Source organism: Erithacus rubecula, assembly GCF_903797595.1.
Source record: "Erithacus rubecula genome assembly, chromosome: 10".
Lineage (NCBI taxonomy): Eukaryota > Metazoa > Chordata > Aves > Passeriformes > Muscicapidae > Erithacus > Erithacus rubecula.
This window is the reverse complement of record NC_136662.1, coordinates 23,422,891-23,443,807: the sequence shown is the minus strand read 5'-3', so window position 1 is coordinate 23,443,807 and position 20,917 is coordinate 23,422,891. Positions and strand designations below refer to the sequence as shown.

At 44.9% G+C, this 20,917-nt stretch overlaps 1 protein-coding gene across 1 annotated transcript in view; it reads right to left on the bottom strand.

Moving 5' to 3' along the window:
• HMCN1 (hemicentin 1) overlaps positions 1–20,697 on the bottom strand; it is a 157,289-nt gene extending 136,592 nt beyond the window's left edge. Inside the window, exon 1 of the mRNA XM_079314622.1 lies at positions 19,835–20,697. Coding sequence (XP_079170748.1) covers positions 19,835–20,087 — 253 coding nt within the window. The 5' untranslated portion in view covers positions 20,088–20,697. The remainder of the gene's footprint in view (positions 1–19,834) is intronic.
• Positions 20,698–20,917: the final 220 nt, after the last annotated feature.

The following is a 20,917-nucleotide window of genomic DNA, read 5'->3' as shown; positions in this document are numbered from 1 at the left end:
CATTTGCAGGATAGATTAATTTAATTACAATGGCTAATCAAAAGCTTCTGCTTGGAAGATTATATTACATCCTTCAAAGAGATTTGGAAGATCCTTGGAGAGAGCTACCTAACTAAAGCCAAGTCAGCTTTTTGATCTTGAGACAAGCAAACTGAAAAGCAACTGTCTCTTTCCTGCTGAAAGTGCAGCTGCATTGCTTTCCCAAAGGGTATGGAGATACTAATGCACCCAGAGCCCACAGCTACACAAAAGCAGACCCTGTAAGTAAATAAAATCACCATTAGCAGCCTGAGCATCCTGGGAGCAGGATAACCCAGTCCTACTCAGTCTGGGATGAGGGGAAACATTCTACAACCCCATTACGTAGCACACACTGAAGTCCCAAGGCAGGAACCATACTTAACAGGGGTAATTATCCCCCAGTTATTAACAAAGCACAGTGTTTTCTTCAAGAAGTCATTCTCCTAACAAGCTTTATGGAGACCATGGCACTAATCCATCAGTGCTTAAAACTGCCAAGAGACCATGGGAACACAAGGACTTCCCAGAGTATGTTCCCATATTTACCCTATCCTGCTCTTTAACAGGCTTATGTTGAGGGTTTGCTTTGACATGGTAGAAGATAATTTTATTTTATATCATTATAGAATTATAGGCTTAGGTGGGAAGGGATCTTAAAGCTCATCTAGTTCCATCCCTTGGGCAGGGACATTTCCACTATCCCAGGTTGCTCCAAGCCCTGTCCAACCTGGCCTTGGACACTTCCAGGGATCCACAGCTTCTCTGGGCACCCTGTGCCAGGGTCTCCCCACTCTCCCAGGGAACAATTCCCACCCAGCATTCAATCAGTGCTGCCCTCTGGCAGTGGGAAGCCATTTCCCCTTGTCCTGTCCCTCTATTCCCTGTAAGAAGTCTCTCAGTCTTTCCTGTAGGCTCCCCACAGGTACTGCAAGGCCAAAATTAGGTAACCACAAAGCTTCTCATTTCCAGGCTGACCAATCCCCATGTTCTCAGCCTTTCCCCATAGGAGAGGTGCTCCATTCCACTGATCCCCTCAGTGGCTCTCCATCTAACCATACATGCACTATGGTGTATTAGGCTCAAATGAGTCTCTGGAGGTTTCTTTGGCTAGGGGCAGTTATATGGCCTGGGACAAAACACCACTGTTGGGTATGAAGCTCAAACACAGTGTGCTAAGTTGTAGGCTTTTTTCCCTAAAAGAAACACAAAAAAGTAAAGACTGAGCTAGAATTCCTTCAGATGCCAGACACATTAATTAAATTTTGCTCAACAAAGTATCAGCAAACCACATAATGACTCAATTAGCCCTAATACAAAGGCAAAGATAGACACTAAACACAGACCTACCTACACCTGCATAATTCAAACACTACTAAATAGAGTCCCCTTGGTTTTTATACCAAGCTGTCTCTCAATAGAAGACAAGAAAGAAAGGAAAAACTATAGTTTTGAAAATTCTAGGAGAATGAAACCAAGGTTCTAGATGACCTGTGAGTGCCTGCACATACATACCTACAGGTGCATGAACATCATCATTTTGGTACAATAAAAGGCTTTAGGATATATCCAGCTGCCATCCTTTGAGAATGCAGATTTTCCAACATTAACAAAACTCAATCTGAGCTGCTGGGAGAAGTGTCACATTCAGTAAAAAAGCAGATATTCTGCATGAGGTTTCTCTGTAGCTAAAACATTATTTTCTTCCATTTTACTACTAAAAATGTACCTGCCTTCTTTCCAAGTAGCTGACAGAGTCTTTATTGACTTCATTTAGAAAGGATCCCAGCTCCCGTCCAAGTATGCCACTATAAAGTGAATTGCTAAAGGATTACCAGTGTAAAACCATTAGAAACCCCAACCCTGTTCTTTCAGGCATTACAACTGTAAATTCAGATCTCTGCATCATTCCAGCTAAGTCTCCACTTCACAGAACTAATCCATGTGCAGCTGACAGAACATGGAATGTTACAGCAGATAACACTGTCCATGTACATCAATTATTCACTCTGACAATATCCAGTTGGGAATATTATCCCTAGTGCTCTAACAATGGTCCAGTGATGCCTCAAATACCACTGTGAATAAAGAGGCATCGATTAGTTGAAGGTAAAACACCCATTTAAGGGTGTTCAAAGAGGGACTGTTACTGGTGTTCCAGGTTAACATGAACTTTTTGGTCTTTTTAAAAATCTATTATTAACATAAACAGTGAAAATTCTGTATCTATTTTCACCTATCAAACGTATTTCTTACTTCTGGTGAGGCTCTGTTTGAGAAGTTGGATCTGATGATTTTTTGAGGTCACTTCTAACTTGGGCTATTGCAGGATTCTAGTGTATAAGAAGGCAGTGGGAAAAAGAAGCAGAAAATAAGACTGCAAAAGAGCTTATCTGACAGAGCCAACCCAGGAAAAAGAGGATACTGAAACATTTTAGCTCTGTTTTTAAAAATATGTGTTTTGGATCAAAATGCCGATTTAAAAAGAAAGATATAGCAAGTTTTTCATCGCCAGACGAGCCTCACAAAAGCTTCATCACAGCACTGTTTACTTTGGTAACTGGCAAGTCAGCTGGAAGCAGCTCCCTCCTATCCCTTCACTTTTTTGCCTGTATCATTTGTAATTGTGTCATTTTCTAAATGGCACCAAGAAAAACATTTTTAAGCAGAAACCATTCAAGTAAGGGATAAACTTCTTGCAGATGTCTAGAGAACCAAGCCTGAGAAACTGGAATGCTCACCAGAACCCAGGGGAAGGGGAAAGGAGCAGAGCCAGGCTGAGCAGTGTCTCCACACTGCCAGAATAGCTCAGAGGTGACAGGTCTCATGCGTCTCCTTGCTCTCCTTGGGCTGCAGCAGTGAGAATGCCTTGCCTCTGATTCTTCCCAGCAGCACATACAGAGCTCCCTGGCAGCTCTCCTCCCTGAGACAGGCTGCAGCCCCTGGAGCTGGGCTGCTGGGAGCCATCTACACAGAGGCTTTCTCCCCCTCTACACGCTGCACTCACTTCATGGCTTTAATCTGCCACGAGAACCAAAATCCACAACTTCTCCCCACAGCAGTCACACAACTCTTGGGAATGACTGCTTGGTAAATGAATCCTGTTGCACAGAAGTCTCCCACTCAGTGCTGATGAGGGTCTGGCTGCAAGACACACGTTTAGTTCTCACTTTGGAAAGGGAATCTGCACATTCACTGATTAATGTAAACTCTGTGGTATGTAAATAATCCTCCAATCCATGTCTGAACATCACTTCTGCCACAGTCATTTGTCACATAAAATTGACATCTCAGTCAGCTAGCAAAACACCTTATAACAGAGAAGCATGGAATCATTTAGGATGGGAAAGTCCTCTAAGATCATCAGTCAAACCATTGCCCCAGCACTGCCACAGCCACCACTAATCACATCCACAAGTGACACATCCACACAGCTTTTAAATCCCTCTAAGGATGGTGACACTTCTCGGGGCAGCCTGTTCCAATGCTTGTCAACCCTTTGAGGGGAAAAAAAATTCTTAGTATCAATTTAAAGCTCCCCTGGAGCAACTTGAGGCTGTTTCCTCATGTCCTATATAACAATATAGCTTTAAATGTCAAGTGAAAAAACAAGCCCAAAGCTGGAAGAGCCATGCACTTACTCAGGAAGAATTTCAGGTTGCTTTTTCAGCTGTGAACCCGCAGCTCTAGGGGTTCATCACCAGCAGCTCAGCCAAGAACTCAGAGCATGTCACAGCCTCATGTGACCTAGATCCATGCAAGACTCAGAATCCTAAAGCTCATCAGGTTCTTTCTTCTGCATCCTTCAGAGTCTACCTAAACCCTCAAGGGTATGAGAAGTTTTCAAAGCAGATGAGCTAAAGGACTTTCCCTGAGATGCCACAGCTGCCCCATTCCTGGAAGTGCCCAAGGCCAGGCTGGACAAGGCTTGGAGCAACCTGGGATAGTGGAAGGTGTTCCTGCCCATGGCAGGGGGTAGAACTGGATGAGCTTACGGTCTCTTCCAACATAAACTGTTCAGGGATTCTATGAGCCTGTAACTCTATGACATTTTTGATGTCTCTACAGAAAAGATACAAACAGAAGGATTTGATAAATGGCAATCATTGAAGCTGAAGAGACCATCAGCACTTTGGACTCCACAGTAAAAAACTAACCAGGATTTCAGCTGTAGCTGTTACACTGTCCCACCCTGTGAGCAGGAAGGGCAAGTGCCTTTGCTGAGCACCAGCAGTACCACAGTGCCGTGTCTTTACTCCCTAGGGCTTGTCTCAGGACAAGCTCAAAGTTAAGCCCCTGGAAATGTTTTACAAAAAACTAATTTCAAGGGCAAATTTGAGTTGCACAAGCACAGTAACTGAGGATGCCACCAGTGAACACCATGGAATGCTTTGGTTTGAAAAGGACCTGAGAGATCAGCTCATTTCAGCCCCTTGCCATGGGCAGAGACACCTTCCACTAGACCAGGTTGCCCAGCTCACAGGAACAGCAGAGGTACACGTGTGTCACAGGGCACAGCCCTGCTCAGGCGCCACTGATGAGTCCCACAAATGGCACTTGTTCCCTTACTGCCTTTGCCAACTCCACTGTGCAAGCAAGAGCTCCAGGCAGCTCATGACAGCCTGATCCACGAGAGCTTAACTGGGGAGCTGCTAATCCGGGCAGCTTTGGCCAGCCCTGTCTGCCCAGCAGCAGAATCCCAGCCGTGCAGATCTCTATCACCTCCCAGTGCCCCTGCCCTCACCCACGGGCACGGCACAGCCCACGGCAGCTCAGCAGATAGGAGAAAGCTGTTTCATGGCTTTGGATGAAGGAAAAAAAAAGGCATCAGAATATCTCTGCTCTTGATGCAGGTTTCAGTGCTTAGTAGTTTTTAGGAAGCTGTGGAAGAGAGGGAAACATTAAATATTATCTGTGGGTTATAAAATTCCATGGAGTTTTACTAGTGTAAAAATGCAGGCATGCTCCAAACTAACTCAAAAAGCAGATGTGAACTGGGAGGGAAGAGGGAAAGAGGATGAGAACATTAACTTTTTTGCCCTAATCAACTAAACAGGAATACATTAGGCAAAACCTTGTTTTCCGTTCACTCATCTTGTAAAATTTGTTTGAAATAATGCCACTATTTATATTTAGACAGAAATTAATTTAGACTAACTCATTTGTCTTGAACCTTGTATTTCTCAGTTTCACCCTCCATCTGGCCTAGTCCAAACAGACGTGAATGTACTCAGTTGACTACTGGAAAAACATGGAACTCTCACAGGGCAAAGAGATAATCAATCGCCAAATAATAACCAAACTTACTCTACAAGAATGATTACAGTTTACAAACAGAAGCATTTACCATGATGATTGTTTTCACTAAACTGTTCAGCCTGTTTATACAACACAGAGCACAAAGATTTCTTCTCTGGAGAATTTGGATCTGTGACCATAAAGACATCAAGCTCCAAAAAATCGATGTTATCACCTGACTTGCACTGTTTGTGCAAGTCAATCTAAAGTGTATTTTCTCAGGGTCTGCATTGTGTCTGGAAGAAAACCCACTCTCTGAACTGGCAGGTCCTTTCAAATACAGTCTGATAGCTCACAATGGGTATTTGAAATGGTTGGGTCACCACTCCCCTCATGAGTCAACACGAGTGAAGGGTGAGTGCTAATTCCTGAGCTGCTGCAGCAAGTACAGTCACTGAGGATGCCACCAGTGAATGGCATGGAACCATGGAATGGTTTGGGTTTGGAAGAGACCTTAAAGCTTATCTCATTCTACCCCCTACCATGCACAGGGACACCTTCCACTAAGCTGCTCTAAGCCCCATCCAGCCTGGCCTTGGACATTTCCAGGGATTCAGGAGCAGCCACAGCTTCTCTGGGCACCCTGTGCCAGGGCCTCCCCACCCTCACAGGGAACAATTCCTTCCCAATATCCCATCTAATCCTGCCCTCTGGCAGTGGGAAGCCACTCCCTGTGTCCTGTCCCTCCATCCCTTGTCCCAAGACCCTCTCCAGTTCTCTTGGAGCCCCTTTAGGCACTGGAAGGGGCTCTCGGGTCTCCCCAGAAACCTCTCTTCTCCAGGTGAACACCCCCAGCCCTCCCAGCCTGTCTTCAATCCTGCCCTTAGAGACTGGTCCCATTTTTGTCCTGCTGTGCTGCTCAGTGCTCCAGCTGCAAACTCTCTCTGTGCCCCCTCCAGCATCTGAAAGACATTCACAAACCAACACGGAATTCCTGCATACGTTGAGAGTCAAGGCAATTTTCCTGAACACAAAGGACAAGGAACAAAGATTGCAAGGGCATCACTTATTCTTTAAACAACACCCTGTTGGGCAGACCCAAGGAACCATTTTTTTGTACCATCTGCCCACTGGAGTGGTCACAGGGAAGACTGTCATTTCATGGAACTCAGGAGCTATTCAGGCACAGACATGGATAGTCATCCAGCTTCTCCTGAAGATCTTGTTCAGGTGTCTGAATGATTAAGGCAGGATGGCTCAGGTTTAAATTACTAGTTCTGCCAAACATCCCCTTTGCTGCCAGAGGCAAATCTTCAGGCTTCACTCAGAAAAACACTTAAGGTTATGTGAAAAGGATATCAAAATCATCAGAATCTATATAAAAACATTCCAAAGTGTTTTGCTTCACTAGAGAGTTTGTGCCTGAGGTTTCCAAACTAAAGGAGGTGACATTTCCCATCTCCTATCCCTTCTTTATCCCTAGAGCTGAGGCTGGATATCCTGGGCAGGATTATTTATCTTCACATGAATGCAGCAGTATTGTACCAGCATAAACACAACTGTAAAAATGATACAACAAACATTATGGATTCATTTCTGGAATGATTACATGGCCCAAGCTCCCATTGCCCAGCTAAGCTACACAAACACAGATAAAACTGTTCAAACTGCAAACCTGAATAATAAACCCTATTTAACTAACAGAATAGCCTAGATGAAATTCCAGATGTCTCTCACACATGATAAATTAAAATACTCTGTAAAAATGTCCAGTGTACACTTCTACAAAGGAAATACCAACAAAACCAGGAAAAATTTAATTCATTTCATTCTCCGAAGTCACATCTCACATTTTCTGAGCCCTTCCAAACAAGTTATGTTGCTGATTAGCAGTAATGCCTTAAGGTACTCTTTCTTCCTTTTTTTTCTGATCTTTGGGAGTTAAAAATTGCTTTAAAACATCACTGAGGCACATAATTGTTACTGAACGATAATGTCGGGGAGCACCCTGTAATTTAAAACACCACACTTCTAATGGACAAAATTGAGTGAAGTAGGAAAAGCAGGATGGATCCAGATCCCAGCCTGAGCACAATCAGACTTCAAACAAGGCTGAAAAAATGAAAACCAGCTGAGCTAATAAAAACCAGAGCCTGCTTAAACAATCTTTCATCACGTAAACTTCACCTATGTTGTTACTCTTGGAATCTGGTAATGTAGGAGGAGCCAGCAAGGTCTGAAAACAAGATGAGAAAGGATATTTGGGAAGGATGTAATATTTAGCAGAATAAGATGGCAGACAACCAAAGCCAGACTCTGAGCTCAGTTATACTGGTGTAAATCCAAACTAGCATCCCTGACTATAATGGAATTACTCTGGATTTACTCCATTTAACTGAGATCAAAACCTGATCAGAGACAGAATACCAAACTGGGAAAAAAGGCTTTCATTGCAAGTAACTAAGCAAGTGTTTAATGCTACATAGATACAACATAAGGTAAAAAGGGCTTGAGTTATTCCATAAATACCCTCAGTCAAAATTCTCTACAGAGTGAAAAATTTTATTAATTTCAAATCTACCTCTAAGCAAGATTTATGCAAATTAATGAGTTAATTCCAAATATGCTTCACTTATTCAGGGCTTTTCTTACTTGCTTGTTTTGTAAAAAGGACAGTTTGAGATGAACCAAAACTCATCCCCACAAAGCAGGAATGCAACAACATCTCTTTGGTTGCTTCCCTTGTGTCCTTTCCAGAAAGGAATACAGACTTCTACCTTTTGCTAAGCTGCAGCTCCAGCTCCATACTGTACCACACACCTCTAGACCCCAGGGGAGTATTTCTTTGCCTTCCCTCTAAACAAGTCCCAGCCACGGGTACACATCATATTGGTGGCTGTGCCACACCACCAAGGCATTAAATTATTCACTTGATGTGGTAAAATTGCCAATTCTTCAAAATGCCACTTAGCCAACAGTCATGATTTCCATCTCCCTGTACCACGGCTCATTTGGGTAACAGAATGACATTCAAATCAACTTTGGAAGGTAGAGAAAGGGCCAACGTTTTACAGCAATGACATGATCCCTGCTTTTCACACCCTAAGCATAAGCCACAGCAGGAATATTGAGAACAAAGCTTGACACACAAAGCAGCCACAGTTTTCCTCCACTGTCAGCATTCCCAGAGACTGTCCAGATTCTCCCTCATACACAGATCCCATGTAACTCAATCCTCCCAGCTCACTAGCACTAGGGATGCTCCCTCCCTGCCAGCTGAGCCCACTGCCAGTCCTGCTGGCCAGAACCACCACAGCACAAGCCACCATCTCTCCTCTGCTCAGCCCCAGGGTGGATCATGCACTCTAATCAAGCTCCCAAACTAAGGAGCTTCTGCCTCTGCTAACCTGGACTGTTTGAGAATGAATCAGGGATTGCCAAGCAGCACTCGTGGCTGGGGATCAGAAAAAGCCATGGCCTTAAAGGGAAGCAGGAAGCAGTGCAGAAAAGTAATTATTTTGTCCACTACAGATACAATTTTAAAAAACACAATTTCAGAAAACAAAGTATCAGGGTCAGTTGATCCAATTTTGACTCTACAGAAGTACTCACTCCTATGACCAACATGTGAATTGGAAATTAGATGTGTCCTAGCTACCAGCCACATTCAGGCTGAGGCAAACACCACCCATTCATTGATTCTGTGTTCTCCTGCACAAACCTTTTTGTGGCACCTCTTTGAAAGCAAGAATATACTGTCTTTAGCACCACACATTTCACCACCAGGATCCAGTGTGTATATGCAAAAGATACTCCAGACTGCCAAGAAATCTTGAGATATGGAGGGGAGTACTGAGAAGGGACACTGAACCTCTGAGGGAAAAGGGTCAATGGAAATTTTGAGGAAGGGATGGGCTGAATACACAGACAAAGAAGATAAAAAGATGAGGAGTCAGACAGGAAAGAAATGAAAAGAAGAAATAAACATTTCAGAGAGAAAAAAGTGTTTTGTGATTTTGTGTTTAACACAGAAAACTGTGGCGCAGGGGAAGGTCATATAAATTCCCTGTGATTTGATTCAGCTCATGTAAAATTTTAAAAGGGAAAGACATGACCAAAACAAAACAAACAAAAATTCCAAGACACCAAAAAAAAAAAAAAAAAAAAAAAGAAAGCCAACCACACAGACATGTCCTAAGACACTGATGTGTAGGGGTTTAAGTAGTATGTTGTTAAATCAAGCACCACTGCCCAAGCACCTTATGTTCTCCAAATGCTGTTGGAGAGCAGCCAAAGTGTTACCCCAGCCAGTGCACACCATGTCTTACCTCAGCAAAGTACTGGGGCATCACCAGGGACTTGGCCTGGCCTGTGCCACACCCTGGGGTCTTGCCATGCTTCTGGTACTCCAACTGAGGTACATGACAGCAATAGTGTGCACAGGGATGCTAAAGATCTCTGATTAAAAATCACACCACCATTGTATTGGTGTAAGTAACAGAAAATGGGAAAGGATCTGCCCAAAATCACAGGTTCTCTGCCTAGGCACTCCAGCTACTGCTCCTTTACCTGAAACTGTGTTCTTGCCCAAACATTTCCCCCATTCACCTAAAAACCTGGCTCTGACACAGAAGCCTGAAGTCACAATCTCATGAAGATTTTAGTAAACAGAAGTACAAATTAATATGAGGGCATAAAAGAAATTACAGTATTCCCAACTGTCCTAAGACACAGCCCATCATTTTTCCTGCACAGCTTTCCTCCTCTTCTGTTCCTCACTAAGTTCCAACAGCAAAAGCATACTACTCAAGTGAACTAAGACCTCACTAACTAAACAAAAAGCTCCATCCTTTGGAAAACAGAGTCGGACATACCATTGCAGAGCTTAAGAGAACTCAGGAAATGTTTCAGAGATATTCAGCATCCCCAGAGACACTTCACTTCAGCTCATGAAAATACACTGGTGTCCAAGGCATGAAAATTACAATGGCTTCCTGCTGACCACCCCAGCCCCCGGGCTAGGAATCTAATTTAAACAAGCTGGCAGGAGTCCAGCAGTAACCTACAGTCACAGCTCAGAGCTGCTATCCTGAGCAAACAGCCCAGACATTTAGCAGGGACTACAGCAACACAAGACATTCCTTCATTTTCATTCCATGCTGCAAACCCACCCCCACCCACTCCACTTCAGCAGCATTTTTCCAGGCTGAGAACTGGGGTCCTGTTCTGCTTTGGTTACCTCTTATTGCTAAGCAAGCTCTGCTGGCTATAATTGATCCTATAAAGTTGATATTTGGCTCCACTATATATCAGTGAAAAATTCGCTTTGAAAGCTGTATAATATTCATTCATTGTACCTATATCACACACTTACTGGCCTATTCCCAAGTGCAAAGGAAGCCACTATTCCATCAAGAATGGATAAGACTGCTAACAGGGACACATCACTGAGAATAAATTCAACCCTTTCAGTTCTCTCTAGTTGATTGTAGTATTTGCTGCAGGCTGGCCCATTGTCTGGGAATATGTCATTTGCAAAAATGCATGTATCTCACCAGACTGAAATCCATGGCCAGGAATGTTTTGGGAGGAGGGCTACAGTTTGGCAAAGTGCACAGAGCAAAGAGGAGTACCAAGGGTGCCAAAGCAAATCAGGATGGAGGAACACAGGGATGCAGAACAGTAAGCTGCTGCAGGAACCCTCAGGGTGTGCTGGGGCTGCCCAGCCAGGGACCTTCTTCAGCTGCTGATGGGAACCAGGGAATTGCCATGTGGGAATGACCTATTCCCCCCTGAGAGCCCGTGGTATCCATGGAAGGATGAAAACCTAGGTGTGAAACAAACCTCAGGGACTATTATGAGGACAGGCAGCCCAGTGCAGAATGTTAGAAAGCAGAAAGCTTCTCAATTAACTTCATGTATTCTAAATTCAGGGCTTTGACTGAACTAACCTTTGCTCTCTCTACAGTCAGCAAAAGCAAATGAGATCTCCAAAGAGTATTTAAAAATTCACAGGAGATGAACTGCTCCTTAAGGTGCCAGTTTCATTTTGTGATTTACAGAAAGAGAGAGCCCTTGGGTCACCAGACTCTCATCTGAGAGTCTCCAGTTAAGTGCCTGAAGTGAAACGGGATTAATCCTGTCCTCAGTGTCATGTATCTTGACATAACATGATCCCATCCAAGCACTACAGGAACATGAAGTCATTGTGATTCTCCTCTGGCAAAACCAGTTACCAAAGAGTAGGTTACATGTGCTCCTCAAAAGGCAACAAAAGAAGCTTAACCATAGACCACGAGGGGATATGCCTGATCTAAGCCATCCTGATTACCCTTAGAAATCAACACTGCAAACTACCCCTTTGCAAAATTCAAATCTTGGACCCAGAGCTCACCCAAGAACTGCACAAGCCTGAATTCACTGACAGAATCACTGAAGGATCTCGTAAATATGATCTCAGAGCAGCACACCTCAAACAGGAAATCCTAAACACCAGCACCACTTATAAAAGACACATTATGTTCAACAATGTGAGGGGTAAAATGTTCTCCCTGACTGGAGTAATGAAGCACAAAAAAGCAGCCAGCTGAGAGGACATTTCATTAAATCCATCCTATTCCTTCTAACAAAACTGCTGATTACCACGGCATGGTGAGCTGATCAAATAACACCATCACTCTCTTTCAACAGAGAAACTGCTTTGCCATTTGCAAACTGAAAAGCCTATGTTCTCAATATTTCCTCTGATGCATGTGTCTCCTTCAAAATCAAAGCCAAAGCATATGCCAGCAATCAAATCACTGACTGGAAAATATATTCTAACTGGCATCTGAGGGCTCTCTGTCTATAGGGTTCCTCCTGCCAGGCTTCAGGCCACATTCAAAGTACATTAACTAAATCAAATACCTGCTCCTTTTCCACAGTCCTCAATTTGGTTTATCCAGATCCTCCACTGAGTGAATCCACACTAGTATGAATTCCAAGCAGATGATACACACACAAAGGATAAAGCAAGTCAGATAGAAAGACAACAGAGACCTCAAGCCATAGAATCACGAAGTATCCAGAGTTAAGGGTCATCCAGTCCAATCCCTGGCCCCACACAAGACACCCCAACAATCCCATTCTGTGCCTGAGATCATTGTCCAAAAGCTCCTGGAGCTCTGGCAGCCTTTGGGTCATGACCCCTGTTTTCACAGTACACTAGAAATAGCTCTAAGGTTTCTAACAAGTTGGTCCAGCAGGATGCAGAATGAACATTGTATGATGCATTGAAAAAAATCACTAACCCAATACAAACTCCTTTTATTCCTCACTGGTTAAGCAAAGCTCAAACACAACTTGTGTAAGCACAGGGAGTCCCATCACTCCATGTCAGGTACTGCAGGACAGGTACTGCTCACCCTCTGCATCACAAAAAAAAATGAGCTTTCAAAAGGCACCTGGGCATGGCCTCGTGCCTGATCCCAATCAAGTCAGTACTGCTGGATGGCAGTGCAGCACACAGTGCAAGGATTAAGGATCAGGGTCAGTTTCACCAGTTTTCGGGTCATGGGTGGTTCTTTCCCTTTGTTTTCCTCTGAGACCTCAACTTCATTCTCTTCAGTAAAGGCATTCATTCACTGTTAAGTCATGTCCAGGGAAGGGAACAGAGCTGGGGAAGGGGCTGGAGCCCCAGGAGCAGCTGGGAGTTGGGAAAGGGGCTCAGCCTGGAGAAAAGGAGGTTCAGGGGGACCTTTGGCTCTGCACAGCTCTCTGACAGGAGGGGACAGCTGGGGGAAGCTGGGCTCTGCATGCAGGGAACAGGGACAAGATGAGAGGAAAAAGCCTCAAGATGCTCCTGGGGAGGTTAAGGATATTGGGAACAAATCTCTTCACCAGACAGGTGGTCAGGCACTGGAACAGGGTACCCAGGGCAGTGGAGGAGCCACCATCCCAGCAGGTGTCCAAAAGACACGTCAGGGCACTTGGGGACAAGCTTTAGTGGCAAACGTGGCAGTGTTGAACTAGTGGTTGGACTCAATGATCTTAGAGGTATTATCCAACCTCATGACAATTCACCTCTTAACAATTCTATTATTCTAATTCCCCACCACAAAGACATGTTTTTTCCTAGTTTTCCCCTAGGACTGGCACTGGAAAAGAGCAAGCTTGACATTTCAAAAAGCAAATATTCTGACTGGCCTCCTTGTCAACTTCCCTCCATATTTCTGTGACAATTCTCTTTATAATGAACACTATCACCTCAGTTAAAGTGAGATGAAGATGTATACAATATTCATGGCTCCTTTTTCACTTCATTACCATGCATTCTCAGAAAACATTTGTTTTCTCCAGATGAAAATGGGACACTGTATCAGTCCCAGAGGGATATCACATTCATAGATTAAAAGTACTTGAGCATCTGCATCAAATATCTGCTTTTTATACAGCAGTAGGAATTTGATTTGTGTGCATTTAAAGCAATCCAGGAGATGCATGCAGCAGCAGAAATTGCTCTTTTCTTTCCATACCACAGAGCTCCCATCAAGACCTGTAGCCAGTGCAGCCTTGTGTTAAACAATTACTGCCATGAATGGGATTAACTGGGCTTCTCCATGTGATTGTGTGAAACATAAGCTGCTGTAACTCTTGGGAGATAAATTCAGAGTGTGGGAAAGAAGACAGGAAGGTGAATGAGGAAGTTCTCTTGTTTAAAAAGTGGTTCAGAAACTGGGAGATCATCTCTCTGTGAATTGTCACATACCTAAAAGTTGAGTTAACAAGGGTACTGTGACTTCTATGTGGGACACAACAGGTGAAGTATCAAATGCCAGAAGCTCTAGGGAAAAGGCACACACACTGCTAACAAACAGCAAGGCTCACCTGATAAATGACATCAGGAATAATTATAGGGACAAAATAGCATGGGAATACATTGTTAATGAGCTGCAGTTTTCCTTGGAATTATAACCACTTGGAGCTGAGGAGAGCAAAGCTTCTAAGCTCTGTAGGCAACAATTTCAAATGTAACATGGAAAATAAATTGTAATTCAAAGCAGAAAAGAATAATGTATTTGAGGCATTATCTCTTTTTTTTCCCAAGGAAATAATCTCTACCATATCTTCAAATAAATCAGGGAGAATAATCCTTTCCCATGCCATAAGGATTCAAGAATAAGAGGGAAAATTCACCCTTGTGCATTCCTTCTGGGCTGGACATGCAGAGTTAAGACAGCAGAAGAATAAGTTGTAAGTGATGCTCTAACAGGCTTTTGGATCATGTCACAATGTTTTGGCTGCCTCACAGATTTTGGAGCTTCTGGCACTGGCAATACTTGCTTGTCTTCTGTATTCTATATACGCAGCTACTTTTAGCAGGGACCCCAGAAAAATCCCTCTAGAGGAACAAGAAAACATCCATGCAATCACAGGAAATTAATTTTATAGATATCACAATGTCTCCATTAAGGGTGACAATAAGGCTTCAAACACTTGTTTCCCTCATGGTCAGCAGTTATCCCAGAATGGGCAAACTCAGATACTGGTACAGAATAACACACTTTCCTTAAACTTGTTCTCCCTGATTTGAAACTGCTCCAGTAGGGCTCCTCTACAGCCATGTTCCTGCTCTTTACTAATAACAAGTCTTGAACCACTTCTTCCACCCCAGAAAGGAAGCAGAGGGAAAGCTGAAGACAATGCCCCTCTTCTTAAAGCTACACCAGAAGGGCCATTCTTCATCTTCTCCAAGTGATTTACACACATTCAGCCTCTGCCTAAGAAATTTACACACTCATAAATCTGAGAGTAAAGCCCAAGGCCAAAGACCTCAAGCGACAGAAGAATGCAAAAGTGCAGGGCAGCACATGGGAGAAGAGCTATCAGGAGAGCTGGATGTGAGAGGAAGAGGCAGTGACATCATCTGTGATACCATCCAGCTGTGGGTACAGCAAGGACAAGGGAGTGCCTTCCCCTCTCCATTATCCATCTGCATAGCCACTTTTTCTGTCAGGAAGTACAAAAAACTTCAGCTCCATTAATAGCCTAATTTTAATTTCATAGAATTCCTCCTCTGGAAAAATCATTACTTCTTTATTATAACTTCCAAAAAAGCCCATCAAGCCTGCAAAACTCAAAGTTCCCAGACTTTTCATATGACCTACTGAACTTGATCCAAGCTAGTATGTGGCTCAGCAGCCTAACCATGTTATGGACACAGCCCTGCCAGTCTGTTAAAGAAAAAAAACTCCAGTTAAACATAACCATGTTCATAACTCCACTTCAAGATAGACAAGAGCTTTGCTCTCTCAAAAGAGAGGAGTGGGATCAAGGGAAAAAAAAAAAGTATTCCTAGTTCTACACACTTACTATGTGACTTAAGTTCAATACTATTTTCCCATCTAAACTAAGCATTATTAATGTTCTCCCATTTCTCACACAGCATTTCCTTTCTGATTTTTTAGCAAAGGGTCAGAGATGTTCACAGTTCTGTAGATATGCAGAGCATGAACAGGCAAACACCATTCTCTACCCTAGGAAGTCCAGAGGTTATATATTCCCTTAATTTCTGCCTTAATTAATTACTGGAGTTTGGTCTATAGAATAGTCACTCACACCCAAGGAATGCTTGATTAAACCACACAGAGTGAGTTATGACTGGTATAATTCCATTAGCTTTACAGAAAAATACTAGGGATGAATTCGTCCTCTCAGGCTTATTTTCCATTCCAAAATTCCTTAATGGCATAAAGAAAAAATAGCAAAGCTGGCCACAGATGTTAAATAAAGACATTCCAAGTTCAATCCCATTTCCACAGGATACAATGGGAGTTAATAGGACATCAGGACCCACAACACGCCACTACAAAAGCATTTGCTGATCTTCAGCTTTAGCTCCAGTTCTAAATTCTCCTATGCCAACTCTTCTTAAATTTGGGACAATTTTTCACCCCCCATGCCAGTTTTTCCATTGAACACAAGTCTGGCAAGAGATTTCTTAGTCAGCAGCCCTTTCCATTATCTACAAAAGTTCTGTGATCACGTTTAGGCATAGAAAACCCACAATAAAAAACTTCCCTGTAATCTGTTAAAGCACTGCACATGCTTATCCACAAAGTAGAATCCAAAGCAAAAGGATTTTCCAAAGTTGAACTCTGCATCCCACCAGATGGTACATGGTATAGGAATGTGCAAGCCATGATGAATTTTTCCCTAGGCCACAATTCTGTACCAAAAGCCTCAGGTTTGATACCAAAAGCATACTTGTATTCCTGTTTTACCAAAATGCCACTGCAGCAGGGGAAACACTACATTTAAATCTACCATCACCACAGTACATTGGCACATCACAATCATGGAAATCACAGAATCATTCAGGTTGGAAAAGACCTTTTACATCATCAAGTCCCACCATAAACCCAACACCACCACCACTAAATTGTCCCCAAGTGCCACATGCACTTGGTTTTTGAACACCTCCAGGGATGGGGACTCCACCACCAGCCTGGGCACCCTGTGCAAACGTTTTCCAGCCCTTTCTGTGAAAAGGTTTTCCCTAATATCCAACCTGAATCTGCCCGGGCACAGCTTGAGGCCATTTTCCCTTACTCTGTCCTTGTTCCCTGGGAGCCTGACTCCCCCCTGGCTGTCCCCTCCTGTCAGGGGGTTGTGCAGAGCCAGAAGGTCCCCCTGATCCTCCTTTTCTCCAGGCTGAGCCCCTTCCCCAGCTCCATTCCCTTCCCTGGACAAGTTCCAGTGCCTTAATGCAGCACTAATAATGCAGAACTTGGAGTTATTTAAAAATCCTCCCATATTCTGCTAGACTACATTTATACCAAATGGATACCAGCTGTACCCTGTAGGATGTCAAGTGCACTCTGCAACACAGACTGGGAAAACAACAGAGCCTGAAACCAAATCCACACCCAGTTTAAATTCCAATTACTTATCAATAGTATATCTGCATCAGGGCACCCTTCTTCAAAGAGAAGCTCCTTGTACCTGAGCCCCAACTGCATCTGTATCCCTTTTATAGTCCCATCTGCCCCAGGGACCACAGCACCTCACAAAAATACCCAGAAAATCTGCCTGTGAGGCAGCTACATATCAAGCTCTTTTTTGGAAGAAGAATTGAGTGAATTACAACACAAATTGTAACAAAAATAGCTTCATGCTCATTAATTCAGTTGAGCAACCTTCAGAAAGACCAATACTAGGTAAATTAATTGGATGCTGTGAAATACTTGCCAAGCAATGTTTTTTTGAGGTTCTTAAGTAATGTTGCTTCTCTATAGATTAAAACACAAACAAAATTAGAAGTTGAAGTGGTCATAACAGCATTTCTTGCATTTTCTTTTCAAGAGCCTCAGCTTGGTCATCATCAGACGTACAGTACAGATGACCAGCAGTCATCTGGACCTTATACACCCATAAAATTCAAGACATTGGCCTGTAGTGTGCCTTTCTAACTCTGAGAAAGACCAGATAAATAGTTTTCAGGATAAAATGAAGTTGAAAATTGTCCATCCTCCACTTTGAGAGAGCTCCCTGCCCTCACAAGTTATCCATCAGGCTAAGAAGTCAGGCCCCCTCAGGGAAGCTGGACTTCCACACAGAGGTGTAACAGGATACTCTGAGGCACGTTTGCCAGCAGCTCTGTGCTGCACAGGTCAGTTCTCTGCAGGTTTAAGTTTCAGTCACTCCAGTGAATGAAGTCTAACATTTGCCAAGGAAAGGGATCTCCTGTGCAAAGAGAGGGAATGGGGGAGGAGGCAAGGAAGTGAGGAGTCAGTAAGTGGGAAAATGTGACTCAAGAAGTGAAAGGTGGCAGTGGATTTGTTGCTGGTGAGGTTTGTACAAAGTAAGGAGGGGTGGTACAGCAAAGCATGGTCAAAGGAGTCAGTCTGGAACACAAACAAAGAACCTGGAGAGGCAGCGGGAGCAAGAATGTGAGGACAGAAAAAAGGACTGAAAAGGTGAAAATGTGCAGAAGACAAACTGAAAAGCTGAAAACATATGCGATGAGAAAGAAAAAAGGAGCTATTGAAACAGAGGACATGAAAGTGGCCTGTGATGAAAACCAAGGACTACCCATGAGAGAAAGCTGAGACTTCTTTCTACTGAGGATGCACAAGAACAAAGGACCACTAAATGTGCACCACACATCTTCTTGCTCTTGTGGGTGGAACTGTTACCCAATCACTGAAAACAAAAAAAGCTATCAACTCCTAGACTGAATCCCTTTCTGCTCATTGAAGTGATGATGTGCCATCATTGAGAGAAAACCACACCAAAACACTCTCAACCCATCCTCTTGATCTTCTGGCCATTCCATGGAAAAAGACCTCCAAAGAGATCTATCAGCTTAGGATATAAAAGAGTTCTAGGTTCAACAGAAATAACCAAAAAAAAAAAAAAAAAAAAAAAAAAAAAAGGGAGGGGGGAAGACAGGGTGAACAGAGGGAAAACAAAAAGAAAATGACATCAAATGGGGAAACAATAAGGAACCTTTTGTGATAGAACACTCTGCCACCACCATGAAGAACTCTTTCTAAGAAAAAAATAGAACCTATACAAGCTATTCCCTCTAATTTTCAAGCATTTGGTTTAAGGCATTTATACCAAGAGCAAAATACTGTCAGCAGAAGTATCTGTTACTGGGAGGGAAACAGAAAAGATGTCCACTTGTTTTTGCTGACATCCCTGCAAATATGGAAGTCTTAAGCAATGAATTTGGGAATATCATATTCTGAGATATTCCAAAGGAACTAAAGCCAAAAGGTAATTTTCAAGGGCTTTTTCCCACTTTCTGATTTTTATTTAAGGGAGTTTGTACTGTACAGTACAGCACATATCACCAGCCTGGGGCATCCTGTTCCTATTTCCTCTTCAAGTCAACAGAATAATTTGACAAGAAAAGATGAAGAATGCCAGAGAAAACGCATAGGAAGGGAACAAAAAACAGATGCTGAAAGAGAGGAATGCACGATGTACAGCGGAAGACGGAAAAAAGGTGAGGGAAAGAAATCAGACCCCAAACAAAAACAAAAAACACAGTATGTAAAGCTTCTGGATTATTTCACTGTAAGTTTCTGAATGTAAGTTTCTGAATGTAAGTTTCTGAATGTAAATTTCTGAATGCAAGTGTCTGAATGTAAGTGTCTGAATGGGATAATAAGACAGGAGGAAGAATGCAACCTCATTATGGATGTTCTTAACTGCACTCCTATAGAAGGGCATCGGAAAAAACTCAGTAGCGCCGTTACTACTACACGTGCAGTTCACGAGCTACTTCAGCTCGTACAGAACAATTAAAAGGAGTATTCGATCGTTTAAGATACTCTGGTGCACAAAGCGCACCTAGAGCCCATCCAGTCTATCCCAAAGTCTTTGGGAAGTTTTGCAGAGAGACAGGGAGGTGGTGTCACATGTTACTCGGCAGAGAAAGGAGTGCGGCAAGGACTACGATGAATACTTAGGCTCTAGTCTCTGCAAGCGCAGAAAACCCAACCTTCTGCAGCCCTCGGGAGCTCCCTGCTGCCCTTCCCAGCTCCTGCCCGCCCCGGTCCCTCTCGGCCCAGCGGGGGGAATGCCCTACCGGGGTCGTGGAACGGCACCAGCGCGAAGTTGTACAGCGGCCGCTTGGGTCTCTTCAGCGATGTCTCCAGGATCTTGGATGCGCCCTCGATAACTTGCACCAAGTCGTCGTACATGGAGCCGGTCACATCGAAGACGAAGGCCAGGGTGGAGGCTCCCTCGGGCACCGCCTCGGGCTCGGGCACGGCGCGGGCGCCCAGGGCGAGCAGCAGCAGCGCCGTGCCCAGCGCCCCGGGGCTCCCAGCGACCGGCATCGCGACCGGGAAGGGCACCGGGGGAACGGAGACGGGACAGAGCGGGGGAACAGACCGGGACAGACCAAGACAGACTGGGGAGAGAGCGGGGACAGACCGGGACGGACCGGAGAGAGCGCGGGGACAGACCGGGACCGACCGGGGAGAGCGCGGGACAGACTAGGATGGACCGCGGAGAACGCGGGGACAAACCGGGACAGACGGGGGAGAGTGCGGGGATAGACCGGGACGGACGGGGGAGAGCGAGGGGATGGATCTGGGATGGATCCGGGACGGACCGCGGGGACAGACCGAGGGCAGACCGAGGGGAGCAAAGCTCGAGCGGGGAGAGGGGAAAGCGGCGCCCGTCGCCCACCGCCCGCTCCCCTCCGGCGCGGCGCAGGAAGCGCCGCCGCTTTTGTCTGCGCGCGGCTGCGGCCCCGCTCCGCCTTCCCTACCGGGCAGGGCCGGGCAGCGCCGCCCCGAGGGACCGGGCTGAGTCCGGCCGTGCCGCGGGGCTGCTGCTGCCGGCGGGCACTGGCGATGGAGCGGCGGCTGCAGCCCGGGAGCACCGGCTGCGGATGGAGGCGGCGCCCGCCCCGGTCCGCCTCCCCTGGCCCGCCGAGGCCCCCGCCCCGCCTCGGGGTCCCGCCCTCACCTGGGGTCTCCCCCGCACTTCGGGGTCGCCGTCCTGGCCTCAGGGTTTTCGCCATCACCCCGGGCTCCCTCGCTCATTGCACATTACGCCGGGGTCCCGCCCTCACCTGCGAGTCCCTCCCTCACCTCGAGGTCTCCGTCCTTATGCCAGGGTCCCTCCCTCACCCTGAGGTCTCCCCCTCACCTGGGGTCCC